Source organism: Rhinatrema bivittatum, chromosome 19, assembly GCF_901001135.1.
Source record: "Rhinatrema bivittatum chromosome 19, aRhiBiv1.1, whole genome shotgun sequence".
In the NCBI taxonomy this organism is placed as follows: Eukaryota; Metazoa; Chordata; class Amphibia; order Gymnophiona; family Rhinatrematidae; genus Rhinatrema; species Rhinatrema bivittatum.
Window position 1 is genome coordinate 21,453,772 of NC_042633.1, and position 20,261 is coordinate 21,474,032.

General features: G+C 43.5%; 1 protein-coding gene across 2 annotated transcripts in view; it reads left to right on the top strand.

Annotated features, from left to right (window-relative positions):
- SYNGR4 (synaptogyrin 4) overlaps positions 1–16,857 on the top strand; it is a 48,614-nt gene extending 31,757 nt beyond the window's left edge. For both annotated transcript variants that reach the window (XM_029584761.1, XM_029584762.1), the window contains exon 5: positions 16,603–16,857. In XM_029584761.1, the coding sequence (XP_029440621.1) occupies positions 16,603–16,794 (192 nt within the window). In that variant the 3' untranslated portion in view covers positions 16,795–16,857. The remainder of the gene's footprint in view (positions 1–16,602) is intronic.
- Positions 16,858–20,261: the final 3,404 nt, after the last annotated feature.

The window sequence follows — 20,261 nt, forward strand, 5'->3', positions numbered from 1 at the left end:
TTTAATTATCTATGTATTTTACTTTTATTATGAATGCTTATCTTGTAAACCACTGTGATTATGATTTAGAATGATGGTATATAAATGAAATAAAAAAAATAGAAATAGAAATAAAAAATCCCCAGAGGGCTTACAATCAAAAAAATAGATTTTAAAAGCCTTACACGCGCAAACATGGCCACATACGCGCGTAGGTGGGCTGCGCAGGAGCTACGCAAATTTTAAATAGCCGGGAAGAGCGCGCATATATTGAGGTACGCTCGTCCAGAAAAAGTAGGCGGAAAAGGGGCAGGGCATGGGCGTTACAGAGGCAGGGCCAGCACTGACGCATGTAACTCCATATTTTCTTTAGCCGGCGTGCGTATGTTACACGTGCCGCTTTGCTACAGCTGCTCATTAGGCGGAGGATTCTGGTGAACATCAGGAGAGAGAGAGAGAGAACCTCTGCTAGCTGCAGTGTACAAATCAACTCCTCTTTTTAGAATTTTCATCACTTATAAGGTCAAAAATTCTTTAATGATGTCAATTTTACAATGGATACCTCTGAATGTGTCTGTAACACCACACCTCTAACCCAAACCCACCTCCTGAAAACTCACCCCAAATCAAAGTGCCTCCTTACCATGGCCCATATATAGAGTATCATACTGTGCCCTCGGCTCTCTCTCTCCCCCCTGATGTTCACCAGACTCCTGTGCCTAACAAGGATATGTGCGCGTAAAGAGTATTTTATAACCTATGTGCGTAGGCTATAGCATGTATTTTTGTGCGTGCCAAGATACATGCGTTTATGGGCACATGTGCAGCCCTTTTAAAATCTACTAAGTGACTTGCCCAAGGTCACAAGTAGCAGCAGTGGGATTTGAACCTTGGTTTCTCTGGTTCTTAGCCTTCTGCTCTAACCACTAGGCTACTTCTTCATGCCCCCAATGTTACCTTGGAGTCCCACAAGGCCTTTGCCATCTTCTCCAATTCCTCTTCAAACAAAAGCCTCCCTGTGAAGGGCAACTTTGTCAAGTTAATCTTAGAGATGGAGTCTGCTGACCAGTTGTGCATCCAGAAAAGCCTTCTAGCTGCTACTATGTACGCTACTCCCCTAGCAGAGGAGCGGAGCAAATTGAAGCAGGCATCTTCCAAATATGCTGCTCCCAGTTTCAACTGAGTGGAATCCTCCCTGATTCATCCTGAACATTCTGTGCAAAACGCAAACCAGATCTCACCAAAATGCAACAGCATGCTGAGATTTGGAGAGCCATGTTAACATCTCAAAGGCCTGCTTAAGTACAGATTCTATCTTCCTGTCCTGAGAATCCTTAAGAGCAGCATCACCCTCAACCAGAACAGTGATTCTCTTAGTTACTGAGCAAACCAAAGCATCTACTCTGGGAAAATGACATTTCTCCTTGACCTGAGGGTCCAAAGCATTAATAGCCACCTCTTATAATGTTATTATATATATATATATATATAATTATTTAATCTTCATTTTCCTTCTTACTCCTAGTTATTGATTCCCTGTTACATGTAACTGCTTTTCTGCACCATTGTTCAAATTGTAAAGTTTATTGCACCCCTGTTTCTTGTGAACCAGCATGATGGGACTACTGTCTTGAATGTTGGTATATAAAAAAACTTAAATAAATAAAATAAATAAATAAATAAAGGATACAGACTCAGGAACCATCCACTCCAAATCAATTAAATCTTACACCACCTGATGAAGAGGAAAGAACCTGACTTCATTAGGCTGACCATAATATGATCTTCCTTGGAAGAGGGAGTCTCTTCCTTTTTAAATTCCGTAATATGCAACAGATGCAGAGACTAAGAAATCAAAGTTGTCAACTTCTGTTTATGAAAGAGATGCAGCATGGAGGCATCATCTCCACTCTTAAGAGGAACCTCACCCTCTTCCAAGTCCTCATTACTATTTCTCTGAGGCAACCTATTATTTTAATTTATTTATTTATTTAAACGTTTTTTATATACCGCACATGGGGTCACTTACGTGTCCGTCTTGACGGTTTACAAGTTTACATACATAATAAAACAAATTTAAGTATATAACATAAACATAATTCACATACATAAGGAAAATAAAATAAAATAAAATAATTCTTTCAAAGCAAGTGTCAAACGGATATGGATAATTCAGGATATTTATTTAGGTGATAGTACTGTAATTGTATGCGTCGTTGAATAGAAAAGTTTTAACCAGCTTTTTGAATTCGTTTCGGTTAGGTGTCATCCGAATATTGTCTGGTATTGAGTTCCACAAAGATGGGCCAAAGACTGAAAAAGCTCTTTTCCTTGTTAGGGCTAGGCTGGTGGATCTGACTGACGGTATTTCTAGTAAACATTTATCGGTAGATCGAAGTTGTCTTGTTGGTTTATATATGTGTAGCATAGAGCAAAGCCATACAGAATTGGGGTTATAAAGTAAGTTGTGAATAGTGGTTAAGATCTTGTATTTTATACGGTGAGTAATGGGAAGCCAATGTAAATGTTGTAGTATTGGAGAAATATGTTCTCTTTTTGAAAGGTTGAATATCAGTCTAGCAGTAGCATTCTGGATAAGCTGAAGTGGATGTAAAGATGATAGTGGAAGTCCAATGTATAGTGCGTTACAATAGTCCAGGTTTGATAATATTAAAGCTTGTGTTACCGTTCTGAAATCTGATGGCAACAAAAGTGGTTTTAGTTTTTTTAACATATGTATTTTGAAAAATGATTTTTTGACAGTTTCTGATATGTGTTTTGATAGGGATAACTTTGAATCTACTGTTATACCAAGATTTCTAGCATGGTTTGTTATTAGTATAGATTGTCCATCAAAAGTGAATGTTTTTGGAGGGCATTGGCTGGAATCAGGAACAGTAGATAGGTAAACTAGTTCTGTTTTCGCTGCATTCAGTTTGAGTCTGTTGTGGGCTAACCAGGTTTTTATTGTTTCTAAATAGATTTGGAGTAATGAAAATGTTTTGGTCCATGATTCAGTAAATGGTAAGATAAATTGAATATCGTCTGCATAAAGTTTGAAATTTAAATTTAGGCCATCGAGAAGCCGACAAAGGGGTAAGAGATAGATATTAAAAAGTAATGCAGATAAGGATGAACCTTGTGGGACACCTGTATTAGTTGTATACCAGTCAGATTTTGATTTGCCTAAAGATATTCTCTGCGGACGGTTTTGTAAAAATGAGGTGAACCATTGTAAAACTGTATTCCTAATACCAATTTGTTGTAGGTTAGACAGGAGTATGGTATGGTTTAGAGCAGCGGTTCTCAACCGGTGCATCGCGACACACTAGTGTGTCGCCAAGCACCGGCAGGTGTGTCGCGTGGCTCCCGGTCCCTCCCGCTGCTCGTTCTTCCCTGCTGCCGTTGCCGCCGGGCTATCAGCACGTTCAAGCCCAGCGGGAACGGCAGCGGTGCAAAAAAAAAAAAAGCTGTGGCATCCGCGGCTGGCCTTTTCTTCTTCCCGCGCCTGCATTCCCCCACCCCCCCCCTCCCCGGACCCGGAACAGGAAGTGGTGCGCGGGAAGAAGAAAGAACGTGCCGCAAGAGAACCCACGCCTCGCGCGCCATCACGGCACACATGGGGAAGCGCTGCTGCGGCCGTATGGCCAACCGGTCTTCCTGTTCGGGGGGGGGGGGGGAGCGGAAGCGCCGCATGCAGCTTCCGCTTCCTCCCCCCAATGCAGGAAGATCAGCTGCCTCTCCTGCTGCCACCCGTTCTCCTGCTATCTTCGGGCGTCGGGCCGTATGGTCCGTCGATCTTCCTGCTTGGGGTGGGGGAGCAGAAGCGTCGCGCACAGCTTCCGCTTCCTCCCCCCAATGCAGGAAGATCAGCTGCCTCTCCTGCTGCCACCGGCCTCCTGCTATCTTCGGGCGTCGGGCCGTATGGTCCGCCGATCTTCCTGCTTGGGGGGGGGGAGGGAGGGAGGAAGCGGACGTTGTGCGCTGCGCTTCCGCTACCCCCCCCCCCCGACAGGAAGTTCGGACGCCCGAAGATAGCAGGAGTCCGGTGGCAGCAGGAGAGGCAGCTGATCTTCCTGCTCTGGGGGAGAAAGCGGAAGGGAAAGGAGAGAGCAGCATGAGCCTCCCGCGATCGATGGAATTCTTCCTTCTTGTCTTGCGGGGGCTGGAGGAGCAGCTACCGTTTGTGCTGGGGGGGGGGGAGAGGAAGTGAGTGACAGAAAGAGAGAGAAGCAGCCAGCCAGCCTGTGTGTAAGTGAGAGAATGTGTGTGATCGAGAGCCTGTGTGTAAGTGAGAGAATGTATTTGATCGAGAGTATGTGTGTGATTGAGAGAAACTGGTCAGAGAGCTGATGTATGTGTATATGTGAGAGACAATGAAAGTGACTGCTCAAGGAGATGACTGATGTGTATGTGAGAGTGTGAGACAGTCAGGGATGTGTGTGTGTGTGTGAGAGAGAGAGAGAGAGAGAGAGAGAGAGAGAGCATGGAAGTGAGAAATCTGGGTATGTGAGAAAGCATGGGAGTAAGAAGCCTGGTGTTGTGGGGGTGTATGTGAAAGAAAGCATGGGAGTGAGAAGCCTGATTATGTGAGAGAGAGCATGGGAGTGGGAAGCCTGTGTGTGTGCATGTATATGAGAGAGACTGGTTGGTAAGGTGACGGTGTGACTGGTGTGTATGTGAATGTGAGAGAGAGAATGTGATTCAGGGAATGAGAAGCCTGTGCACGTGGAGAGCGAGCATGGAAATGAGAGAGAGACTGGGTGTGTGTGTGTGTAACAGAGAAAGTGATTATGGGAATGAGAAGCCTGTGCATGTGAAGAGAGTGAGCATGGGAGTGAGAACCTGGGTGTGTGTGAGACACAGCATGGGAGGGAGAAGCCTGTGTATGTAAGACAGAACATGGAAGTGGGAAGCCTGTGTGTGTGTGTATGCATGAGAGAGATCAGGTGACGGGTGTGTGTGTGAGAGAGAGAGAGAGAGAGAAAGTGATTATGGGAATGAGAAGCCTGTGCAGGTGAAGAGTGGGCATGGGAGTGAGAAACCTGTGTGTGTGTGAGACACAGCATGGGAGTGAGAAGCCTGTATATCTGAAAGAGAACATGAGAGTGGGAAGCCTATGTGTGTGTGTATATGCATGAGAGAGATCAGGTGACTGGTGTGTGTTTGCGTGTATGTGAGAGAGAGAAAGAAAGTGATTATGGGAATAAGAAGCCTGTACATGTGAAGAGTGAGCATGGGAGTGAGAAAGCTGGGAGTGTGTGAGATACAGCATGGGAGTGATAAGCCTGTATATCTGAAAGAGAACATGGGAGTGGGAAGCCTGTGTGTGTATGCATGAGAGAGATCAGGTGACTGGTGTGTGTGTATGTGGGAGAGAAAGAAAGTGATTATGGGAATGAGAAGCCTGTGCATGTGGAGAGAACAAGCATGGGAGTGAGAGACTGGTGAGTGTATGTGAGAAAGAGAAAGTGATTATGAGAGTGAGAAGCCCATATATGTAAGTGGAACACGGGAGTGGGAAGCCTGTGTGTGTGTGTATGGCATGAGAGAAACTGTTCAGGAAGGTGACTGGTGTGTTTGTCAAAGACTGGGAGATGATTGGTGTGTGAGAGACAGAAACTGGTCATGGGGGCATGACTGGTATGGTGTGTGTGTGTGTGTGAGAGACATGGGCCCTAAGGAAGAGGACCATGAGTATAGAGCTTAGCCACTACTGCTGCTTCTGGTGTGTGCTACAGCCTGCATGGAAGAGGAGTAGGAAAGCTGCTGGAGGGGGTAAGTAAAGGTGGCTTTTTAAGTTTATTTTTCTTGATTGACTGCTATTTTAATTATTTAATATTATGTGATGTGTCTGCTTTTTTTGAAATATTTTATTGGTGTTTGGATAATTTTTAATAGTTTTTATGAGTTTTTAATTGTTGGATGTTATTCTGTTCATAGTTGTTGTGAAACATTTATTCTGCTTATTAGTATAGTTTTACAATTATTTCTGTGTGGGGATCTATAGCTGCTTGCTAGTTCTGTTTTCCTAATAAGAGGTGTATTGGTTTTTAGGGCCTGATTTAATATTTGTAGTGTTGCCTTTTCATAGATAGGGTTGCTCCTGTTTGAGTGTATTCCATAATACAGGTGTAACTGTGTGTGGATTAGTTTATGTGCATTACTACAGATCCTGGGAGTATGTTAGGTCGGTTCTGTGTCTGTTACCGAGATATTTTACTAGCATGTAAGTGTTTTATCAGTCTTATTTGTTGCGTTTTCTCAAGAGGACATGCATTGGTGGTAAACTGCTGTCTTTTCATAAGTAGGGCTATTGAGCCTGAAAGTAGAAGGAGTTTGAGTTGCTGTTACTGAGATGACACCAGAACCAGAATATCTTTTTTGTAGAGTGAGTTGAACGGGGAATGTCATAATTCTGCTTTACATCCATTATTGTGGATCAGGGGGGTTCCCGTGGATGCAAACTGTACATTTACATCTAGCCCTGTGACGATCATGGGTCAGTGTGTCACGCATGTGAGAACCATCTGTCAGGTGTGTCCCGACAGAAAAAAGGTTGAGAACCACTGGTTTAGAGTATCAAAGGCAGCCGATATATCTATCATAACCAATATGTAGTTTACATTTGCATCGAATCCTCTGATGATGGTATCAAAAGAAGATATGAGAAGAGATTCGGTGCTATGTCCTTTCCTGAATCCGTGTTGATTGCGATGTAGGGTGTTATTTTCTTCAATGTATGATGAAATTTGATGAAGTACAACGGATTCAATTATTTTGGCGATGGAAGTTAATGTGGCAATTGGACGGTAATTTGATAAATCTAGAGGGTCTTGATTTTTCTTTTTTGGTATAGGGGTAACTGATGTATTTTTCAGGGAGTCAGGGAAGATTCCTTGAGATAGGGATGCATTTACTATTTGAGATATGAAAGGGGCAACGTGTTCCTTAATTGATTTGAGTAGGAATCCTGAGCACGGATTAAATGGACTTTTGATGGTTTGGATTTGGTAAGTATATTTATGATTGTGGTGTCATTTATGTTTGTGAATTCTGAGAAAATACAGTCACAGATTGAAAAGAATGGTTTTGGTAGTGGGAGGTATTTAAATTCTGATGAGATTGTCTCAATTTTCTTTGTAAAAAATTGTGCTAGTTTGTTGCAAAGTTCATTTGTTATCATTACAGGTGGTTCCGGTGTAGTTGTTAATTCTCGTATAATGGTGAATAAGATTTTTGGGTTTCCGTATGCTTTTTTCAATTGTGATGCGTAATAGGATTTTTTAGTTTTTATTATTTCTTTTTTATATTTTTGAAGCAATGTGAAGTATTCCTGTTTTCTGTCCGGTCGAGGATTCTTTCGCCATCTTCGTTCCAAGTTCCGTAACTTGCGTTTTATTATTTTAAGAGATTCGGTATACCATGAGGATGTTTTCTTGTTGGTGTTTTTAACTGACTCTAAGGGTGCAATAGCGTCTAAACTTTCTGTTATGCAATCATTCCAGTAATTTAACATGTCTGAGATTAATGTCTTCAAGGGAATCCTCTGATGCAGACAATTCATCATCTTCCAGCCTCCTTTCCTCATCCTCCCTGCTCCTCTTCCTGCCTCCAGAGGCTGAAAAGCCCAAGAGCAGAGAAAGAGCAGAGGCTGCTCCAGGAGCAGCTCCTTGCCTCATACAAAACACCTGTAAGCCCTTAAAAAAAAACCGACAAAGAAATAAGAGTGCAGGGCAAAGAAGAAAGCTGTAATGTGGAAGAAGTAGGAATAACTGCACTAGAACTGGCTCTAACCTCATATGTAGCCCTGGGCAAACTTTTGTGGATGGGTCTTTTATTGACGTCAAATGCGTAGATACAAGATCTGTCATAGTAATGACGGCAGAAAAATACCAAATGGTCCATCCAGTCTGCCCAGTAAGCTTCTTGGTAATATCTACCACGCAGTATAGGTCACCCCCAGGTTTCTCTTAAGGGTAATCTGTGCAGGTACCCCGAATCCTAATGATAAGGGTAGTAATATTTGCAATAAAAAAAAACAAGCAACTGTCAAACCCATAAAAAATTACTGCTAGTAATATTTTTACTGGGTGCTGACTTGCTTTGCTTTTGGACTTGGCAATAGAAGCAGTCCTATGCTTTTTCCCTTATATCTGCACTATCAGTACCCCCAGACCATAAAAGTCGAGGCCCGTGTTGGTTGCCATCTGAATCCAAGTTCCCTTTTTTCACTCCCACTGTCAAAGTGGGAGAGTAATGTTGCAGTTGCGTCAAAAGAATCAAGGCTTATTGGTTGAGAGTAGTAATCCCCGTGCTTCTGCTAAGGGAAGTATCTGTCGCACCAAGCAGGTTACTCCCATGCACTCTTTTCTTCATTTCTGTCCTCTAAGCCTTTAGGGATCCACAATGTTTATCCCATGCCCCTTTGAATTCTTTGACTGTTTTTGTCTTCACCACTTCTTCCGGAAGGGCATTCCAGGCACCCTTTCTGTGAAGAAATATTTCCTGACATTGGTTCCGAGTTGTTCCCCTCCCTAAAGTTTCATTCTGTGACCTGTAGTTCTACTGTTTCCTTTCCAACAGAAAAGGTTTGAAGTTGGTGCATCATTAAAGCTTTTCAGTTATCTGAAGGTCTGTATCACATCTCCCCTGCACCTCCTCTCCTCCAGGGTCTACATATTTAGGTTCGTCAGCCTCTCCTTATAAGTCATTTGATGGAGACCCCACACCATTTTAGTCACCCTTCTCTGGACTGCTTCCATCCTGTTTCTATCCCTTTTGAGATACGGACTCCAGAACTGAACACAGTACTCCAGGCGAAGCCTCATCAAGGACCTGTACAAGGGGATCACCATCTCCTTTTTCTTAATGATTATTCCTCTCCCTATGCAGCCCAGCATTCTTCTGGCTTTAGTTATCGCCTTGTCATATTGCTTTGCTGTGTTCAGATAGCAAGACACTATCCTCCCAAAGTCCCTCTCTTGCTCCCTGTACAACAGTCTTTTCACCCCCATCACATACAGCCCTTTTGGATTTCCACACCCCAGATGCATGACTCGGCACTTCTTCTCATTGAATCCCAGCTGCCATATGTTCAACCACTCTTAATTCACGTTTCATTCTCTCTATTCCTTCCGGTGTATCCACTCTGTTGCAGACCTATCATCTGCAAACAGACAGACTTCATCTTCTATCTCTTCCGCAATGTCGCTCACAAAGATATTGAAAAGAACTGGTCCCAACGCTGATCCTTGTGTCACTCTATTTAACAGTGTGATCTCATCAGAGTAGGTTCCATTTACCTTTACATGCTGTCTTCTATCCGTCAACCAATCTGTAATCCATGCCACCACCTTAGTGCTCACTCCCAAGCTTCTCATTTTATTCATAAGTCTCTTATGTGGGACTGTATGAAAAGCTTTGCTGAAATCCAAATAGATCATATTGAGCACTCTTCCTCGATTCAATTCTCTAGTCACCTAATCAAAAAAACTCAATCAGATTTGTCAGACAGGAGCTTCCCCAGGTGAATCATATTGCCTTGGGTCCAGCAACGCTCCTGATTGTAGATAGTTCACTAACCTTTCCTTCAGCAGTGTCTTCATTAATTTTCCCACCTCCGAGGTAAGGTTAACCGGCCTGTAGTTTCCCGCCTCCTCTCTGCTCCCACTCTTGTGAGGCGGGACCACCACTGCTCTTGTCCAATCACGCAGCACCGCTCCCTTTTCCAGGGATCTATTGAACAGGTCACACAGTGGAGCCGCCAGCACATCTCTGTTCCCTCAATATCCTGGGATGAACCTCATCTGCCCCCATGGCCTTGTCCACTTTGTTTTCCTAGCTCTTCTCATTCATTCTCTTCTGTAAACAGTTATGTTTACCCCCATCCCCAACTATGGTCTTGTCAACCAGTAATGGTCCTTCTCCACGGTCTTCTTTAGTGAATACCAAACTGAAGTATTTGTTTAATATTTCTACCATTTCTTCAACTCTCTCCACACAGTGCTCCTCATCACCTATCCATTTCATTATACCACTTCTGGCCTCCCTTCTTTCTCTGATATATCTGAAAAATGTTTTGTCACCTCACTTTATCTCTTTGGCAATCCTTTCCTCCTCTTGACCTTTTGCTTTCCTGATTTCTTTCTTCATCTCCCTCAGTCTTAACAGATATTCTTCCCTATGTTCCTTTATACTTCTTGAATGCTGTGGTTTGGTTTTTTTTGCCTTAATTTTTTCAGCCACCTCCTTTGAGAACCAGATCAGTTTCTTTTTCCTCTTAGTCCTGTTTACTTTCCTAACATATAGATTTGTTGCCTTTCTAATAGCTCCTTTTAATTTGGCCCACTGTTCCACCTCACTCATTTTCTGTCTTCCAGTTCCTCCTCCAGGTATGTCCCCATTTTGACAAATCTGTATTTATGAAATTCAAAACTCTGGCCTTTGTGTGACTTCAATATATCCTATTCCTGATATCAAACTATACCGTCATGATCACTGGTGCTCAAGTGAGCCCCTACCTGAACATCAGAGACATTATCCCCATTAGTGAGCACTAGATCGAGTATCAAATCTTCCCTCGTGGGTTCCATTACCATTTGTTTGAACAGAGTCCCTGGCAGGGCATCCACTATCTCTCTACCTTTTGTAGATTCCGCAGAAGGGTTGCTCCAGTCCACATCCGGTAGATTAAAATCTCCAACACTTCTCCCTTCTTTCCCACCTTTTAGATGCCCTCGATCAGATCTCTGTCCAGTTAATCCATTTAAGTTGGAGGCCTAAAGATCACACCAGTAAAAATGGAAGCACCATCTTCTTTATTTAGGACAGTCCATAATGCTTCTTCTTTACCCCATGTCCCTTGCAATTCAGTTGCATGGATATTGTTTTTGATGTAAAAAGCTACACTTCCCCCTTTTCTGTCCTCTCTGACCTTCCTTAACAAGTTATAGCCCAGGATGGCAGTATCCCAATCATGAAACTCAGTGAACCATATCTCCGTAACAGCAACAATGTCCAATTCTGCCTCCATCATTAGGGCCTGCAGGTGTGGGATTTTATTGCTCTAACTATGAGCATTTGTGATCATAGCTTCCCAGCTGCTCTTCCTAGTCACCTTTTTTGTTTTTTTGAACTGATTGATTTTGTTACTTTCTCTTTCTACTTCCTGCATTGCTTGGGGGTGACATGCCAATTTCACTGGTCCCTCCTGCCACCCCAGCTTCCTAGTTTAAATGCCTGATAATGTATGATCTGAATTTTTCTCTTAGGATCCTCTTTCCTGCAACAGACAAATGTAGGCCATCCTTACCATATAATCTTTTATTGCTCCATACATGGCCCCAGCCTCCAATGTATCCAAATAAGCTATCTGCCGGTTTTTTTTAGATACTGCCTTAAGGGCCTTGTGTTATGGGCCCCGTTATGGGGAAAGGTTGGGGCTGTCCCTTTTTCCCATAGGAAAAAGCGGCCATGGATCCCCTAATCGGTGTGTAACATCAGATGACAGATCTCGCTCCTACCCCTCTAAGACACCCTGCTTTCCTTAGCAAGAGAATGTAGATATGAAGTCAGTGGCTCACAGAGAGTTAAGGAACTCTGGCCAGCGACAGGCCCGACATCCCTTCTATAGGTGAAATATATTGGACTATGGCCCTAGATCAGATTAAAAAGTGATCTGGAAAATCAGGATAGTGGTGGAGGAAATAACAAAATCCAGGCCCACCCCTTGATACTGTCATATTTGACTGCATTTCCCAGGGCAACCGTAAGGAGGCCTGGGATATTTTCTGTGTGGTTGTGTTGTGCTTTATGTAGCTGCGGCAGAGCGGAGGTCAGCACAGACACCGAATTCATCTCATAAAGCAGCGTGGTGCCTAGTTTCCTGCTGGCACTCCATTGCCCACACAGGAGGTGCTGGGTAATGAGCTTCCTTGCCTTTAAGTAACTCTCAGTCTGATCTGTGATGACCTCAGCAATGATAGCTCCCCATTAGGCCTGCACAAAGTTCTGCGTAGAGCCATGAGTAGTGCAGTCTTCCGCCAATTAGGTTGCTGATTGATTCCTCCTCGGAGTGAATGATTAATTGATACTTCCATTACTTAGCACTTTGCACAGGCAGCTAACATGGAATGGGAGCAGAATGGATGGGAGGGGAGGGGAGGGACTTCAGTATATTTCACAGATTTATTAATTCCATAAGTGGGAAGAATGAGCACCAGAAACTCCCAGCATCTTGGTTTCACGCTAAGGTTCCCCGCCATCTATGACAAAATCTTTCTGCACTCTGACAGACAACTGAAAAGGTGATTGCAGCAGGAGCACAAAGGGCAGGGGGAAGCTGGAGAAGTGACTGCAGCACACAGAGCGCAATCAGAGTAGGAAGAGGCTGACAAAGTGACTGCTACAGCAGAGAGACACCAGCCAAAGCCAGTTGGAGACTGATGAGACATCAAACACCCAGTATATTGAAGGTGGTTTTGACAAATCACTGATGTCACTTTTTTCGACCTCTCAGCAGCAGATAACATTGTCAACCGCAAATGTTGCTTTGGAAGATATGACATGACAAAGGACTAGCAGATGGTCCATATAAGAACATGACAAAACAGAATACCAAAAGTACTATGAAATTATAGAATAGACGCGTATTGTGAATATTGACCAGTCATAATAGGCTTCATCCTTTGAGCACACTTGCTAGATGGTTAGCCTTATTTTTAATCATCGGTCAAAGTCCCGAGTAGTGAATCAATTTTTTTTAGTAACAAACGCGGAAACGCCATTGTTGAATTCTATAATCTCGAAGGACTACAAATACAACGCTGATCCTTAGCCCTTGATAAAGAACGGCAAGCGTTCGAAACATGGACCCATGTCGGGCGTGTTGACAGCTCATGGCTTCTGAGCTTCCATTCCATCAGCGATGTTTACAAGTTGTGTCATCTAAATTGCACGAAGTATACGCATAGCAAATGAAAATACTAAAAAAATTGATTCACTACTCGGGACTTTGACCGATGATTAAAAATAAGGCTAACCATCTAGCAATTATGCTCAAAGGCATTATGACTGGTCAATATTCACAATAAGCGTCTATTCTATAATTTCATAATACTTTTGGTATTCTGTTTTGTCAGGCTTGTAATTCACCATAGTACTCAAATTGATTACAATTGGGTTTCATGTGATTTACTGTTGATCCATATAAGAACATGCCATACAAGGTCAGACCAAGGGTCCATCAAGCCCAGCATCCTGTCTCCAACAGTGGTCAATCCAGGCCATAAGAAGCTGACAAGTTCCCAAAAACTAAGTCTATCCCATGTTACTGCTGCTAGTAATAGCAGTGGCTATTTTCTAAGTCAACTTAATTAATAGCAGGTAATGGACTTCTCCTCCAAGAACTTATCCAATCCTTTTTTAAACACAGCTATACTAACTGCACGAACCACATCCCCTGGCAACAAATTCCAGAGTTTAATTGTGCAGTGAGTGAAAAAGAACTTTCTCAGATTAGTTTTAAATGTGCCACATGCTTACTCCATGGAATGCCCCCTAGTCCTTCTATTATCCAAAAGAGTAAATAACCGATTCACATTTACCCGTTCTAGACCTCTCATGATTTTAAACACCTCTATCATATCCCCCCTCAGCCTTCTCTTCTCCAAGCTGAAAAGTCCTAACCTCTTCAGCCTTTCCTCATAGGGGAGCTGTTCCATTCCCCTTATCATTTTGGTTGCCCTTCTCTATCGCAACTATATCTTTTTTGAGATGCGGCGACCAGAATTGTACACAGTATTCAAGGTGCGGTCTCACCATGGAGCGATACAGAGGCATTATGACATTTTCCGTTTTATTCACCATTCCCTTTCTAATAATTCCCAACATTCTGTTTGCTTTTTTGACTGCCGCAGCACACTGAGCCGATGATTTCAATGTGTTATCCACTATGCCGCCTAGATCTCTTTCTTGGGTGGTAGCACCTAATATGGAACCTAACATTGTGTAACTATAGCATAGGTTACTTTTCCCTATATACATCACAGTCCACTTATGCACATTAAATTTCATCTGCCATTTGGATGCCCAATTTTCCAGTCTCACAAGGTCTTCCTGCAATTTATCACAATCTGCTTGTGATTTAACTACGCTGAATAATTTTATATCATCTGCAAATTTGATTACCTCACTCGTATTTCTTTCCAGATCATTTATAAATATATTGAAAAGTATGTACAGGTCCCAGTACAGATCCCTGAGGCACTCCACTGCCCACTCCCTTCCACTGAGAAAATTGTCCATTTAATCCTTCTCTCTGTTTCCTGTCTTTTAGCCAGTTTGTAATCCACGAAAGGATATCACCACCTATCCCATGACTTTTTACTTTTCCTTGAAGCCTCTCATGAGAAACTTTGTCAATTGTCTTCAGACAATCCAAATACACTATATCTTTATCTACATGTTTATTAACTCCTTTAAAAAAGTGAAGCAGATTTGTGAGGCAAGACTTGCCTTGGGTAAAGCCATGCTAACTTTGTTCCATTAAACCATGTCTTTCTATATGTTCTGTGATTTTGATATTTAGAACACTTTCCACTATTTTTCCTGGAACTGAAGTCAGGCTAACCGTCTGTAGTTTCCCGGATAGCCCCGGGAGCCTTTCTAAATATTGGGGTTACATTTGCTATCCTCCAGTCTTCATGTACAATGGATGATTTTAATGATAGATTACAAATTTTTACTAATAGGTCTGAAATTTCATTTTTTTAGTTCCTTCAGAACTCTGGGGTGTATACCATCCGGTCCAGGTGATTTACTACTCTTCAGTTTGTCAATCAGGCCTACCACATCTTCTAGGTTCACCGTGATTTGGTTCAGTCCATCTGAATCATTACCCATGAAAACCTTCTCCGGTACGGGTATCTCCCCAACATCCTCTTCAGTAAACACCGAAGCAAAGAAATCATTTCTGTGATAGCCTTATCTTCTCTAAGTGCCCCTTTAACCCCTTGATCATCTAACGGTCCAACCGAGTCCCTCACAGGCTTTCTGCTTCAGCTATATTTTTTAAAGTTTTTACTGTGATCCAAATACTTACCAGAAACCACCACCTGTATATGTTGAACTTGGAGGAAAATGCAGCTACTGGCATCCACAGTAGAATGGCTTACCATAAGGAAGTGTGTTAATACCACACATCCTCAATGTTTTCACAAATGATCAACCAATTTATCCAAACGTGCAGCTTTTATTTATACCAATGACTTGCAAAAGCAGGAGGTGTCCCCAGATCAAGCACATTTTACAGTTGCACTAGCTAACTCCTATACCTTTAATAAACTTTGACCAAATCTAAACAAGATACAGGTCAGCCTCTAACAACTGTGCGGTCATGATACAAATAAGGAATTAAACATCAACTGGAATGATGTCCATTTGTTTCAATGCGCAAATCTAGTATACCTTGGAATGACCCTGGACCTTGCTGCTAAAATAGTGCTGCCAAAACATCTGAAGAGTCACAGACAACCATACAGAGGGAATGGCAAACAAAGAACATTAGCTACCCCTCTGCGGCCAAAAAATACCTGCAGTCATGTGGGAACTTCTTACCACAAAAGTAAATTAACTCCACACTAGGAGATGTAGCAGGCATAGCTTAGAGATCTTACTGCTGGGATCAACATGGGTGAGAGCAACTGAGCAGTTTCCTGCAGGGGCAGAGGAATGGACCATCTGGCAGACCCTAAATTGCCACCATACTGAACTCAGTAGATGAAAAGTCGACAAGGAAAAATGAGGATACTTTATTAGAGCCAAGACCTGCAGTTATAGTGAGAAGCAGACCATGCAACACCTTTTGGTCTACCAATTGCTCGAGGATGGCATCTGTATGGTGCAGGATCTTGCCGAGGCCACCTCATGAGTGTTGAAATATTCTCTTCAGCGCTGGATGGACATGAGGAACATAAGAAATGCCCTACTGGGTCAGATCAAAGGTTAATCAAGTCCAGCATTCTGTCTCCGACAGTAGTCAATCCAGGTCACAAGTACCTGGAAGGATCCTAAAGAATAAGACAAACCCTCTTTGCTTGTAACCAAGGATAAGCAGTGGCTTTCCCTAAGAATAAAACAGCAACAGCACAGAGAAAGCATCCAGAATCAGGAGAGGCTGAAAAAGTGACTGCAGCAGCACAGAGAGTTTGGCCAGAGCCAAGAGGAGGCTGACGAGGTGACGTCAGCAGCAGAGAGCAACCAGAGTCAGGGGAGGCTGAAGAGTGACATTACCAGTTACTTCCTGCCTATCCCCCATCTGCTACATCCCCAAAAACAGAGGATGGAGCACTCTGGTTATCCTGATAACAAATGTCTTACTGAAGACTTGGGGGCAGAATTTCATCCGAACATTATATATCTCTCAAGGCCATCTGCAAAAGGGACCTACAGAGTTTCCAAAACGCACGGGCATCAGAATGCAGAATCTCTTGTGAATGCTGAACCCTTGGTGGTGTTGGGGAGGGGGGGGAGGGGAACGGACCAGAAATTGCATTAGGCTGGAGCCCTGAGCATATTCTGCTTCCTCCCGCCATCTCATGATCTCCTTTCTTCTCCACGCAGGGTATGCTGGTGTACCTGGCCATCCAGAGGCTGCAGAGCTCCCCCGATCTCCTATACGCCCGTTCCCTGGATGATAGGGGCTGCAGTAACACGGAACTGGGCCAGCTCTACTTCACGGAGTCGGTGGATTTCCATGCCTCACCCAATGGGGGAACAGTGCCTGGGAGGAACAATTCTTTGCCCAGGAATTAACAAGTTAAAAAGAACCCCCAAGCCCCCCTCTTTTCCAATAAAGAAATTTGGTTGACTCCTAATGATCGGTGAAGTACTTTTTTTTTTTTTTTTTTTATAAATGTATAAATCAGTTGTGAATGGGGAGACTGCATCTACCAGAGAGGTAATGTGACCCAGTTTACAGGAGGAATTTTGGCCAGCACTGGTTCTTTAAAATTGCACCATAGGAACAACATTTCCATGTGTACAATGGGGCAAAACCCAGGGACTGGATCCGCCTCTTTGGGTTGACCTGGAGCGAAGTGGCAACCGTAATTAGCACTAAAGGAAAGGCTGAGATGGGAAAATAATTTGCTCAAATGGAGCACACCACCCTAGATCTGACACGTGACTTGAGTTTCTCTGCCTAATTCTTTTTTGGAGGGGTTGGGGGGGAGCCCTGCCTCACTGAATTCCAGGACTTGTGATATCAATGTGAAAACGGAAGGTGGGGCTGTAAGTGCCAGCATGCAAGTTCAAGAATCAGGACGGGCCCTTGTTCTTCCTTTTAGAAACAGGGGCGATGGTGTGGCTTTGTGGAGAAAATGCCTCTGCTATAAAAAGGGTTTTTTTGGAGGGGGGAGGGGGGGGGCAAAGAGGAAAGGGATGACAAAGGCAGATGGGACATTTCAACCCTGCCTGATTTTAGTGCCGTTTTAGGAACCATATTTTGAAAGAGACTACCATAGAAGTGCTACTGGGTGTTCCTGCAGGCTGTCGGCCAAGGACAAAGAGTCCTCGTTGGGGGTATCAGAGTCGTCCAACAACAAGGAAGAAGCCAGTGCTGCTTCCCAAGAAGCCCAATTGCAACCTTAAAGGTAAATGAAAGCAAAAGAACCCCCTACACTTCTGTACCACGGGTTCAGTCAAATGTTGACATTCCTTTAGCAGGAAAATCAGAACATGCCCGTGACCGGGAAGCAAAATAACGAGATCCTCAAGTGATGCAAAGGTCAAGCAGTCTGAAGATGCTGACAGTGCTAGGACACAACTCCCCCCCTCAACAATACAATTCTGTAATGCCGAAAGGAACCCAAGTAGACCTGGCCAGGGTCTGGACCTGATGCCGCCAGGAAAGGAACAAACATTGCTGGGCAACCAACATTTTTCTGCGGAAAAGAGATCCTAGTTGAGTTAAACCGATCAATGCGATTGGTTTTGCTTGGCTGAGACTTTAGGTAAACTGGGCTGCAAGCAACCGAAAATTGACATATACGTATTGCTTGTGAGCGTGTGTACTACAGAAATACATAGATGTAGGTATAGTAAATATATCTAGATGTATTTATACACAAACACGCACAATCTGGAGCACATGGAAGTACTTCCAAGTACAGCTATCTTGGCACTGGCCACAGAGCGGCAGAAGAAACTTACTTTCTGGGCAAAGAACCTTTTTAAGCTCTTTCCTGGTTTTCCACCTGTCATCCCTTAATATGTCATAGGCGTGGTAGTACCTGTTTCTTCCAATTTAAGAAAAAAAAAAAAAAATCAGCCCCACCGGGGACAAGGAGGGAACAGGGAATGTATCAGGTAGAGAAGAGGTTGGGTGTCCGAAAGTCACAATTGCTTCTAGCCTCTCCGCTCGTGTCTGAAGCTTTGCAAAAAGAGGAAGTCACATTCTCCACCCCCCAATTTCCCCTTTCCAGGAGCCATCACACATGTCACCAAGTTTTTTCATGTATTTATTTATTTTTACTGCCTCCCAGGGGAGGCCCAAACAGTAACAAGAGTTTAAGAAAGCCCACCATAAATACCACCGAGGATCCTTAGGATGCAGAGGGTAAAGCCTGCAATTACAGCGCACTCTGTACCTATTAAATCAAGCGCAGGTAGGATAGAAACCAGCCTTCGTTTTCTGCCTGATCTGTCATCAAATCCACGACCATCCCAAGTCTTTCCCTTCCTACTTTCTATACTAAAAAGAGTGGAATTTCAATTTCTGGATAAAGCTTTAGTCATTGAACTTGCAATCAAACTTAACAGTGCCAGGATGGTTTCCCACCAACTCTCACTCCTCCTCTCCTGCCGAATTTTGCCATTTGGAAAGCCAGCGCCCACCCCCTCCCCCAACAGCGCACAACACTGTAGCAGACCATGGCAGAAAAGGTCCATCCTATCGGCCCACGTTTTCTGTCTGCACTGCAAAGGATAAACCCGTTCTCCCCCAAACCCCTAAAACTGATTTAACCTCACCTTTGCTCACCCGCTCCCGGATTTATTCCTCTTCATACAAAAAGCAGCAGTTTCGCTTTTGCCAAGGCACTTATTTTGGAGGGGAAGGGAGCAGCGGAATCATTTTATTCCTACAAGGAGTAAAACCTGATTATTTTTTTTAATGTACAGTAAAAAAAATTATACCCAAGAGATGGGATATTTCTAGAGTTCAGGTGATCTGGGGGAATGAGGGAAAGCGATTCCCAGCATTAAAACTTTGTGGAATGAGCTGCCGAGTTAAGGTACATAAGGAACTCCTTCTTAGCTCTGTCGAAAGTGGGGAAGGAGGATGGCCTGGAAGCTGAGCTGCTTCTTTTAACTTCCTAATAGCCCCCTTCCTGTTTTAGGCTTGGTTCTCCAGTGTCCCCTGAATGGGCAGGGGCCACTCTTCATTTATCCATCTAAATGGCTTTTGAATATCGAGCTCCCAGTGTCCAGGGCCTGGATGTTCGCTACTGCATCTCATAAATATTTTTGGAGTAATACCTTGAAAAACAGTCTTGCTGAGGGGAGGGGGGACGACAGGGAACACATGTATTTATTTATTTTTAAAAAGCCTTGTAACCCACATTTATCCAAAAATTCAAGGCAGGGAACAACAATAAAGTACACAAGATGGCAGCTCCACTCTCCTGCAGACTGGAGCTGCCAGCTTGGGCAAGTTGTTTGCTTCCTCTCCCACTGCCTCAGATATCCCACGTTAAAAGACTGTAAGGTCTCTGGGGCAGGGACTTCTTGTACACTATTAAGCAATTGGTTGTAATGGAGCAGTCCTGTCCTACCCCTTTTTTTAGCCTGTGCTAGTCCTGCATCCTTGAGAACCTCCAGCGTGGTTTTGGTTGGAATACCAACATACGAAAAAAAAAAAGAAAAATTAAACCCAGATAGTGTCCAGCACTTTAAGATGCAAGGTTGGGTGATTTGCCTTTGTTAGCATTTATTGGATTTAAATAGCTTTTCCTTCCAGTTTAATTTTAGGGTTTTGTTTTTTTTTTAGTGAGGGGCATCGGGAAAGGGAAAGCCCTGTGAGACGTAGGGGTAAGAAGCTATTTTTTTCTTTTCCAACTATGCTGCTCCGTCTACTCCCAGACATCATATGCAGCCACAGATACACGCGTGGTCATGCTCACAGCTGTAACGTCATCAAACTATGGCACGGACTTACCAAAATAAAACCTTCCTCCGCACTCAGGCAGGCCAAGCCCCACAAGTGGGTTATGCACCTCTAC